General features: G+C 36.5%; 1 protein-coding gene across 1 annotated transcript in view; it reads left to right on the top strand.

Annotated features, from left to right (window-relative positions):
* Positions 1–12267, top strand: part of trub1 (TruB pseudouridine (psi) synthase family member 1) — a 40698-nt gene that overhangs the window by 2762 nt on the left and 25669 nt on the right. The window contains exons 2-4 of the mRNA XM_039775625.1: positions 8606–8698; positions 8898–8953; positions 11748–11829. Coding sequence (XP_039631559.1) covers positions 8606–8698; positions 8898–8953; positions 11748–11829 — 231 coding nt within the window. The remainder of the gene's footprint in view (positions 1–8605; positions 8699–8897; positions 8954–11747; positions 11830–12267) is intronic.

Here is a 12267-nt window from a genome sequence, read left to right as displayed (position 1 = left end):
AATTTGAGTTTCATTTTGTTCAGCCACTTGTGTTATTGGGTATAAGTCATAGTGTGTAAGTTCAGTGAAATCTTTTGATTAAACTTTTCATGTGTATGCATTCATTTCAGAATTAAATAGTGAGCCAATGACTGTGTACATTCAGCATAGTTAATCTTTTTTATTTTTACTTTTTCAATTGCATGTTAATTTTGTGCTGCTTGTACGTATTGTCTTTGGAAATGGTCCCGTTGCATTGAGCATACCAGCTGCAATTAGCACTCTCTTAAGGTTTGCTGTTTACCAGAATATTATATTCTGCTGTGCTCTTGAAAGTTTAAATGTATATTTTACCCTTGCTCCTGAGCAGATAATATACTGGTGTCCTCTGTGGAATCACAGTATTTAGGCACTGTTGTTGGGTGATTGTTTGTCCCGGCTTGGGTCTGGAACTTTACCACATGTTCATTTTTCAAACAAGCCAGAGTATAGTTCAGGGTGTAACTATACTTGTGTATATAAAACTGGTGCTGAATTAGGAGAGCTAAAAAAATCAGAGTCCTCTGTACTTTGTGCACATTTTTTTGGCCTTAGGTTTCTGCTAACAGGATGGTCAAAGCGGTTACCGAAAATTGATGGCAATCTATTATATGTGCATAGTTTACTTCATAATTAATGCAGTCAGTGCATGGGTATGTTTCCACATAAAATCTGCACAGTTCACTATTTTATTAAAATGTAATTATGTCATTAATTTACTTTCTGGCAGCAGCACTCTCTCCCTAAAACATTCCTTATCTCCTCTAAAAATGTGAAATTGGGTTTAAATTAGAACATTGTGATAATCCAAATCATATTATGTGATATCTACTGTTAATTCTGCTCTGTACTTGTAACATTCTTATTTTTATACTGTATTGAGGATTTGTTCTTTTCTGTTTTGTGTACTGTTTTGTATTGACCCCCTTCTTTTTGACACCTACTGCACGCCCAACCTGCCTGGAAAGGGGTCTCTCTTTGAACTGCTTTTCCCAAGGTTTCTTCCATTTTGTTCCCCTACTGGGGTTTTTTGGGAGTTTTTCCTTGTCTTCTTAGAGAGTCAAGGCTGGGGGGCTGTCAAGAGGCAGGGCCTGTTAAAGCCCATCTGCGGCACTTCTTGTGTGATTTTGGGCTATACAAAAATAAATTGTATACTGAGTATTTCATCTGTTTATTAATTCACTAGTTCTTTCTTTACAGTCAATGGGAGCAGGTGAGAGTGTGCCGAGACCCTTTTATAAAAAGAAGATGTAAGCATGAAAATTTGTGTGAATAATTAACAGTCTTCAAAAATGTATATTATCAACATTCTGAATAATTGTTTCAGACCTAGATGTCATCATCTGGCTTCTTAGCACACATTAACAACTTTTACTTCAGTTCGACTCCATCCTGCAATCTTGGTGTTACCTTTGGTAATAACCTCTCTTTTGAGAAACAAGTAAATTCTGTAGTCAAGAGTTGCTTTTTCCAACTTCGTCTATTAGGTAAGATCAAGCCTATTTCATCTTCTAAAGATCTTGAGAAAGCTACTCATGCTTTTATTTTTTCTCGCCTCAATTACTGCAACTCGCTGTATTCTGGGATTAACAAATCTCTGATACACAGGTTACAGCTGGCCCAAAATGCTGCCGCTCGCTTTCTGGTTGGGACAAGAAAGTATGACTCTGTTTCTTCTATTTTAGCTTCTTTACACTGGCTGCCTGTCAGTTTTCAAATTGATTTTAAAATCTTGCTGCTAGTTTTTAAATCTTTACATGGGCTTGCTCATGCCTATTTATCTGAATTGTGTGTTTTACACTAGCCATCCAGAGTGCTTAGATCTTCTGGTCAGTTGTCTCTGGTTGTCCCTCGTACCAAGTGTAAAACTAAGGGGGACAGGGCCTTTGCAGCTGCTGCCCCTCGACTGTGGAACTCTTTACCTCATCATATAAAGGAATCATCTACAATTGAACTGTTCAAAACAAGATTAAAAACTCACTTCTTTTCACTTGCATTCAGTGACCTTCAGTAATACTGATGGTTTCCTCTTTGTGATCATATAACATTATTTCTATTTATTATCTATCTTATTTTATGTTCATATATTTTATTACTATTTATGTTTTATTGTTTATTGTTTGTTTTTTCTTTTATTCTATTATTGTAAAGCACTTTGGCCGCAGCACTACTACTATGTTTTTTTAAATGTGCAATATAAATACATTGACATTGACATGTGTATCAGCCCCTCACTTTGTCTGCATGAGCACATTTTAAAAACTTGTTTTCTGTCCAGTATTGGTCATTGTGCAGGTCTTCAGATTTCACATTAGAGAGCCCAACTCTGGCCATTATAATCCCTTTAATTGCAGGCCACTTCTGTTGCTTCAGTCTTATCAGACTTCCAGCTGTTGACCTGTTTTAATGCACAAAAGTTTATTCCGGCTCATGAGCTGGAATCTGGAAATGTGAAAACCCGATTCAGTAATACTGGGTTAACATCTGCTGCATCTTTGACTTGCAACTTTGTTTTTAGACAGAAACTCTTTGACTACCACAAACTTACATGGAAACTTTTTTTTTTATTGGATCAATAAATTTCTTATGTCTTGACAGCTTTTTTTTCTTGATAAAAAGAAAGGAAAATATATTTATGACTTTATTTTTTCTGCTATTACTGAGTCTAATTTACTATACTGTACTACCCTTTCACTACTCTGTTATTTTGTCCAATGCACCAATACATGTTTCAGATGTCAGTAGGTTTACAACAGGTGCCCAGACTCGAGAAGCAGGCCAGTGTAAGTCCAGGTAGCCTAAACTGCACATCAAATAACATGAAATTCATACTAATTTCAATAACTTTTTATATCATGAAATCATTGGATAAGTTCATTAAGAGAGTGAGTAAACAAGTCTCAGGCTTTTTTTGATTCTTACCATTTTGCATGTAGTGTGAAGAAGGGTTGGTGAATGCTATAGTGATACATCTCCAGTCTCTGTATGAGCATGTTGAAGGGTCAAAGATCTATGCTGCTCATTATTGTTGTTTTTTTTTTTAAATGTGCTTTTAATATAGACTTGTTTTCGTTTTGGATGAGAAGCTGGCGGACTGATTTCTGATAGGCTCTTACTTGACTGGAAGGATTAAGGACTCTTTTTACCTAATAGATAGCAGATGTACATAAATGCAGTCTATTACTGTATATGCTTAGTATTTTCATTGTTTTCCTTGGAATGCTAAATATGCCTATGTTTTCTTATAAAGCTCAGCTACATTTTATTTATTTTTTTTTAAGTTCTGTTCTTGAGGAGTATTAATGAATGCATTTTGTTTCTGTCATACAGCATTGCATTTGCAAATAAAGCAAGTAGAGCTATAATTGCTTTCACATTACTCAGAAAGTTTGATCCTATACTCTTGGAATCCATCTTTTAAGGACGGAGTAATCACTGATTAAACTGAAGCTTTTTCAAGTGGATTATAGAGTACAATTTATAGTATGTAATTTTTTTTGTTTTTTGCAGTTGGTTTAGTATCTTTGGTAAAAGTTTTTTCCCTTCATTTTTTATTACTTATAAAATAAAAGGCAAAAAAATCTGCCAGTTGTCAGACATCGTCTGTGATGATTAAGTAAAGTTAGCCTTTGTTAATTGACATCCTTACCAAGACGAAATGCGTGCTTTGGCAAAGTGCCCTAACTGCTTTACAGAAAACCAAAGTTGCTAATTACATAGATAAAGTGTAATGTTATTGATAGCTATTAATAATGCAACTTGTTTGCTGCTAGTCAATTAAAAGTTAAAAAAAAATGTTAGTTTTGTACTGCTCTGTAAATAAATCTAATGGAAGTATTGGAAATTAAGAGCAGGCTTTGAGGTGTGCAGCCATCAATAAAACATTTCTGATTTGGTAACCTTTGACTGAGATCCCTGCCACAGTGTAAATATACTTGTATTCCTTTGGGGACTGTCATCCTGTTGTGGTTAATATGAAGCATCTTAAAGTTATATGCATTTCTAAATGTGAGTTTTGCTTTACTTATTTTGCATGCATCTACTTTTGGAATAACTGTTATGTAGTAGCTGCATTTTCCTGCTTGGATGGTTTTTTAAGGATTTGTTTCCATACATATTTGACTTTTATAAGTTATTTGAATAGAAATGATTTGGTCTGTTTATCTAGTGAAGTAAGATTTGAGTGAAAGTATTATTTGTATTTGTTTGTAATCTCTGGAAAATATTTCAGTGTGAATTGTTTTAATATTAGCCATGGTGAGCTGCCCAGGGTACAGGTTTATACTTCATTCTATTTTTTTCATCAGAGGCTAATTGCTGTCTTCTAACCATATTCCATTCTATTCTATTCTAACCATAGTCCGCCATGTTGAACTTTCTTATTCATGGCCCCATCTTCACGAAATTTGGTAGGCGGCTTCCCTGCACTAACCAAAACCAATGTATGTACTTATTTCGGTGGTATGACGCCACTGTCAGCCGCCATATTGAACTTTCTAACTTCCCGTGTAGGTAAAAGGCTGAAATTTGGTACTTATTTCGGTGGTATGATGCCACTGTCGGCCGCCATATTGAACTTTTCAACGGTCTTTGTTACTTATGGGCCCATCTTCAAGAAATTTGGTACGCGGGTTCCCAACGCTAACTGAATCCTACTTGCGTACATATATACGTCCATAGCCTGCAGCTCGGTCATTGTGTGAGGCGGCGTTGGGTCCCCGATCCCAACGCCTCCCACGTTTTTGGCAGCCTCCAGTCTCTACATTTCCTTCCTTGCTTCACCACGGGATTCACTTCTCCCTGCTGATAACTACAGCCTTTTTATTTAATCCACGGCTTCTCCGCTGTTTTATTGTTAATTTATTACGATTATAGTTATTGTGTAGGTATTTTAGACTTACTTTACATTGTTCAGGTACCCATTTCCTTTATCATTCCAACCGTACCCCCATTAACATGTCTTATCAAGCTGATCACCATTGATCAAAGAACTGTCACTTACCGAGTGGTTTCCATGCCCGAAGATGGCACCTGGCCTTTTCCATTCTCTTTGTTACATATTGCACGGCCATATCAGGCTCACTCTTGAAATGCTTAAGCCCTTCATCTATGCATCTGCATGTGAGTTGATGGCTGCCGGTGAATTGTTCGGTTGTCGCTTTCAAGTGTACTGAAATGGCCAAATATTTTACACCTTTTGACAACCGCCAATGCCTCTTAAACATCTTAGATTCACAGGTGACAATTTCAGTAGTGGACACTTTGATGTTTATGAATGTTTAAACTCTCAAAAACTGGATGTGAAGTTATCGATGAAACTGGTTGTATACTTACAACGCTTGACAGATGCCGAATGTCTCTTCAACACAAGTCCTACAAATACTGTCGTAATTGAAACAAACCATGAAACTCAAACCGATTATGACAGCAGCAATCCAAGCTGTGAGATTTGAAACAAGATTACTGTTCACATGGCCAACTGTACGTTGTATTCTCAAGAATAAGCTCAGCGCACAGCTTGGTCATATTACAACCTGAGGGCCGAACTCACAATGTGGTATACAAATAGATCCTTAACAAATAATTATTTGTATATTTTCCCTCAGTTTAAAAAGGTTTAATTTTCTTCTTAATAAAAATTTTAAGGCAGTACTTGCCATGCTATGGCTGGTATTTTGCTAGTAATCTATATTGTTAATAATTAAACATATAAGGACATAGCAAGGAGCTGGCGCTCTGTTAACGGATTATTTCTGCCTCGCTGTATTTTTGCTGTGGCTGGCGTGACACTGGAATGATAGATGGATAGAATAATTAAACATGTAGTATGAAGGTATTTCAATGTTCCTTAAAAGTTTTCGGTGGTATGATGCCACTGTCGGCCGCCATATTGAACTTTTCAACGGTCTTTGTTACTTATGGACCAATCTTCAAGAAATTTGGTACGCGGGTTCCCAACGCTAACTGAATCCTACTTATGTATATGTATACGCCCATAGCCTGCAGCTCGGTCATTGTGTGAGGCGTTGGGTCCCCGATCCCAACGCCTCCCACGCTTTTGGCAGCCTCCAGTCTCTACATTTCCTTCCTTGCTTCACCACGGGATTCACTTCTCCCTGCTGATAACTACAGCCTTTTATTTAATCCACGGCTTCTCCGCTGTTTTATTGTTAATTTATTACGATTATAGTTATTGTGTAGGTATTTTAGACTTACTTTACATTGTTCAGGTACCCATTTCCTTTATCATTCCAACCGTACCCCCATTAACATGTCTTATCAAGCTGATCACCATTGATCAAAGAACTGTCACTTACCGAGTGGTTTCCATGCCCGAAGATGGCACCTGGCCTTTTCCATTCTCTTTGTTACATATTGCACGGCCATATCAGGCTCACTCTTGAAATGCTTAAGCCCTTCATCTATGCATCTGCATGTGAGTTGATGGCTGCCGGTGAATTGTTCGGTTGTCGCTTTCAAGTGTACTGAAATGGCCAAATATTTTACACCTTTTGACAACCGCCAATGCCTCTTAAACATCTTAGATTCACAGGTGACAATTTCAGTAGTGGACACTTTGATGTTTATGAATGTTTAAACTCTCAAAAACTGGATGTGAAGTTATCGATGAAACTGGTTGTATACTTACAACGCTTGACAGATGCCGAATGTCTCTTCAACACAAGTCCTACAAATACTGTCGTAATTGAAACAAACCATGAAACTCAAACCGATTATGACAGCAGCAATCCAAGCTGTGAGATTTGAAACAAGATTATTGTTCACATGGCCAACTGTACGTTGTATTCTCAAGAATAAGCTCAGCGCACAGCTTGGTCATATTACAACCTGAGGGCCGAACTCACAATGTGGTATACAAATAGATCCTTAACAAATAATTATTTGTATATTTTCCCTCAGTTTAAAAAGGTTTAATTTTCTTCTTAATAAAAATTTTAAGGCAGTACTTCGCCGCTGCGAAGCGCGGGTATTTTGCTAGTAATCTATATTGTTAATAATTAAACATATAAGGACATAGCAAGGAGCTGGCGCTCTGTTCACGGATTATTCCTGCCTCGCGCTGTATTTTTGCTGTGGCTGGCGTGACACTGGAATGATAGATGGATAGAATAATTAAACATGTAGTATGAAGGTATTTCAATGTTCCTTAAAAGTTTTGAAGAACCTGCGTTCTAAGCTTGCAGATGACTTAACGTCTATTACAGAGCTGTGATGATTTGGTATTTGGAGAAAGAAAAGTAAGGACAGGAATTTGGGGTTAGTATCTTTTGAAATAGACAGTACTGCTGCAAGAAATTATTTAATCAAAGGTCGCATTCGGCAAAGCAAACATCTTGCTTGAGGCTTGAGCAATCGCTGCACCACCGTGTTCACATAATTAATAACATGCTTTAACTCCTGTCATCATGAAAATGATATCAAGTATACATCTCAGTATTTTAATTATTCAGAGAGCTGTAATATCACGAATGTAATGGATTCTGTGTCCATTCAGAGGAAGAGAAAGCCCGTTTAAGAAGCATGTAGTGTCACACACACATAGGACATAGAAAATCAAATACTTTAGTTACGATGGGATTTGAGAAACTAGTAAATGAAGTCATTTTAAGATGAAGTTTATGATATTCTACTTTAATGACAAAATAAACTACGAGATTAAAGTTGAACGTATTGCGCTTTTTTTTCCCCACTGTGTGCCTATTTTTTTATCTGTATCCTAATAAGCTTTCATATGAAACTCAGACAGTGGGCTATGACTCGCCTTTTCACAGCAACTTTGATATCTGACAACTTCTTTTTTTATTTCAGGCACTGTGCGACTTTGTGAACTTGAGCTTTCAGGTTTATCTGACACTCTGTCAGTGAATCAACTTCCTTTTGTTTATACCACGGTTTAAACCAACAAATAGTACGTTTTTTCCTTGCCTCCACTTGCTATTCGCTGAAATTCTTTTATTCCCCATATTCTCCCCATGCTTTTGCCATTGCCTTTTTACAGAACGATGAGCTTAAGGGCTGTTTATATTGATTTGCATATTCAAAGATGCGTAATTCTGGGAGTGTGGGGAGTGGCAGCAGGCGTGTGCATGTGTGTTACTTTATACTCTGACCGGGAGTTATGGAGCGGAAGAATGTGATAGTTGGCGAACGCATAGATTTATGCATCTGGATTTTTTGTGCATACGCAACTTTCCGTTTTTGTACTTAAGCCATGTTTTAGTGTGAATTCTAAGCATGCCGTTATGCATAAGGTCCCTGGTCCCTGGTTCAGCCACCACTAACCCTAACCCTCACTTTTTTGGAATGCATGAAGAAAACTGGTGTAAACACACACAGGCCAGGGTAAATTATGACAACTCCGCACATAAACAGTGCCTAGGCTGAGATTTGAGGCCAGGACCGGGGTTTGGGGGGTTGTGTGGGGGGATTCACGGTGGTGGGAATATTTATTTGATTGTTCTTTTTACTTGTTTCTGTTGTACCAGAGAATTACTTAAACCCCTGCCTACAAAATATTTTATTTTCATTTTTTTTTCTGATAACTAGTTTACTTTTGTTTGAACAGAGGCAGGCATGGAGCAGAATCTTAAAAGAAAAAAACAGATACTGAAAGTTGGACATGGAGGGACACTGGATAATTCTGCATCTGGTGTACTAGGTGAGGAGGGACTTCTATCATTTATGGTAACTTTGTAATTAGTTTTATAGACCTCTTAGTAAAACAACATTTACAATTAAAGGAACTGTACTAATATTGACTATGTATAAGGTGAAAAATGTCTTGAGTGGACTTTACTGATCTAATAGTGTTCTTTATTTATAACTGTTGTATAATTATGTTTAATAATGTTTTTCAGTTGTTGGAATTGGTAAAGGAACAAAAATGCTAAGCAACATGCTAAAAGGCTCAAAGGTGAGTGTATTAGATAATTTACATTACTCACAAATGTATAATCTTTGAATTACAGATTTTTTTTACAGCATAATCGAATTAACAGGTAGATGCCATTTAGCATTTATTATTATTCTGACCTTTATGTAGAGAAATGGAGATCTCCATGGTTGTACTTTCAACTGCAGTCGTTTTTTTTTCTTTGTATTTGTCTATTTTATTTCCTTATGTCTGTGCAATATTTACTTTTAACTAAAATTGGTACCTGTTAACTGTTTCTGTTAAACCTACAGTTGTGCTTGGAGGTTTGTGAACACTTTAGAATTTTCTATATTTCTGCATACGTATGATCTAAAACATCAGATTTTCACTCAAGTCCTAACAGTAGATAAAGAGAAACCAGTTAAACAAATGAGACAAAAATATTATACTTGGTCATTTATTTATTAAGGAAAATGATCGAATATTACATATTTATGAGTGGCAAAAGTATGTGAACCTCTAGGATTAGTAGTTTGAAGGTGAAATTCGAGTCAGGTGTTTTCAATCAATGGGATGACAATCAGGTGTGAGTGGGCACCCTGTGTTATTTAAAGAACAGGGATCTATCAAAGTCTGCTCTTCACAACACATGTTTGTGGAAGTGTATCATGGCACGAACAAAGGAGATTTCTGAGGACCTCAGAAAAATAGTTGCTGATGCTCATCAGGCTGTAAACGGTTACAAAACCATCTCTAAAGAGATTTGATTCCACCAATCCACAGTCAGAAACATTGTGTACAAATGGAGGAAATTCAAGACCATTGTTACCCTCCCTAGGAGTGGTCAACCAACAAAGATCACTGCAAGAGCAAGGCGGGTAATAGTCGGCAAGGTCACAAAGGACCCCAGGTTACTTCTAAGCAACTGAAGGCCTCTCTCACATTGGCTAATGTTCATGAGTCCACCTTTAGGAGAACACTGAACAACAATGGTGTGCATTGCAGGGTTGCAAGGAGAAAGCCGCTGCTCTCCAAGAAACTGAAAGGAAAGGTTCACATACTTTTGCCACTCACAAATATGTAATATTCTATCATTTTCCATAATAAATAAATGACCAAGTATAATATTTTTGTCTCATTTAACTGGTTTCTCTTTATTTACTTTTAGGACTTGAGTGAAAATCTGATGACGTTTTAGGTCATATTTATGTAGAAATATAGAAAATTCTAAAGGGTTCACAAACTTTCAAGCACAACTGTATTTGAGTACTTGGAGTACTAGACTTTCTGAACATTCAGTAGCCAGAAACTTCAAGTAATTGCAGTGCAGAGGGTGAGATCATGGTTGCTGCACCCCTACCCTTCGCATTAGCATGGCACCACACAGTGGGCACCATTAAAGAAGTTCAGCTATAAGCAGCAATTGCTACATCATCTGTATCTAAGTTGTACTGTGGCATTTTATTTCGTGTTGGATTCTTTGTTGTTCCAGCTACAGTTGGTTTTGAGGGTTTTGAGAGACATTGAACTGGATAAGGCTCTTAGCATTATGATTGGAGAGTTTGAAGGATATGTGCATCCATGTTCATAACAATTGGAAAATGAATGTGAAACCTTTGTTTCTTTATTTGGACTATACATGGCACTTTATTAATGAGCTAATCATCTTGCTGTAGGAAAATCTGATGCAATTTACAATAAACCTGCACCTTGGGAGAAGATTTGTTTTACAGCAAGACAAAGCTAGACAGGAATGTCTTGAGGGACAAGTCAGAGTCCATATCATAATCAGGTTGAGAACTTATGGCTAGATTTGGAAAAAGACTGTGCACTCACAATCCTCGTGCAACCTTACAAAGCTTGAGCAATTTTGCAATGGACTCAGTCCCATTAGGTCCTTCCAGCACTTTCAGCCACTGATATTCCAGAAGTATTGTATCACATCCTAACATTACACTTCCAAATCGAAAACTGCAAATGCCAGTTTCCTTTAATTTTCAAGTAGTCTGTAACATCATAAAAGTAGCCACCCAAGGGCTGGGTTTTGGAGGATTTGTTTCTCCAAGTGGAATTGATATCTATATTGATATCTGTTTTTGGTGAATCATTTAAAAAAAATGCTTATTTTGTGTTTTTTACTTGTCTAATTATACATAGCTAAAACTAGCAGAACCATTATCACTCATTCATGTCTTTAAGTAGTATTAAATTATGAATGTTTTGAATAAAACAATCTAAAATAAGTGTCAATTTTTGTTACAAAAAATACTCATTATAGTACTACATAAGCTTGGACTGGTATGGCTTCTATTTGGACAACCACCGGGCTGCATGGGAGTTGTAGTTCTGGTGGGCAGGCCTGTTAGGGTCTGCCAGAGAGAGCCTTTGGGGTAAGCTCCCCTTTTAAGGGAAAGTTCCACCTGACCTGGAAGTACTTGCTGATGTATCAGAAGTATTCCTTGGCCCAGGTTAAAAATGAGCCCATAGCCTATCCCAGGTGAGTCGGAGTTGGGAATGGAACTCTGTAAAGCTTTGTTTGGAAAAGTGAAGGAGAAGCAAAAGGAGAATGCAGCAAAATTGCTAAAAAGAATTTTGATTAATAAAAATATTTTTATTTGAACAGTTGTGGTGGAAATTTTGTCACTGGTTTGGGGTTACCATTGGATACCATGTACAGGCCACAAAATATATACTTTTGAAAAAGAGAAGTTCATTTTAATGTGTGCTTTCTTTATAACTTTAATTCAGATTAATAACAACATGCTAATGATTCATGTAAGCTTAAAAAGCATTGCCCCTTATTTGTAATCTTTGCATCTTTTTGCATTTTTAGAAATATACAACAGTTGGTGAATTTGGAAAAACTACAGACACATTAGACGCTACAGGCAAAGTAACAGAAGAACTCTCATATGGTAAGTGTAAATGTGCTTGAGTGTGTGTATATGTAGTTAGTAATTCTATAAATTCATAAAATGTATGATGTTTACAAGCCAACTTGGAAGTCCTCGGTTGTAAATTATGATTGTGTTTTTAAGGTTTGGTTGTTTTCATCTAACTTTTATTTGCAATAAAATTGTACTTGATTATCTGTGATTTGCCTTCAATTTTATGTTTATAAAACTCATTAAAATATTCTGTTAAAGGACTAACTAATAAAAGCACTTCCTGTGGCTTTAATAATCATAAAAACCTATTTTAAGAAACATAGACTTAAGCTGCAGAGAGTGTATTGAGTGGTAATTTTGTTTAATTTCCCAAGTAACACTGAATGCTCCCCAATAATATATAATTTTTAAAAGTGCTTTCACTTTCTTTTTTATGTCAAATATTTTTAAAGACTAAACAGAAAA

This window comes from Polypterus senegalus, chromosome 1, assembly GCF_016835505.1.
Source record: "Polypterus senegalus isolate Bchr_013 chromosome 1, ASM1683550v1, whole genome shotgun sequence".
Taxonomy (NCBI): Eukaryota; Metazoa; Chordata; class Cladistia; order Polypteriformes; family Polypteridae; genus Polypterus; species Polypterus senegalus.
This window is presented reverse-complemented; position numbering and strand designations above follow the sequence as displayed.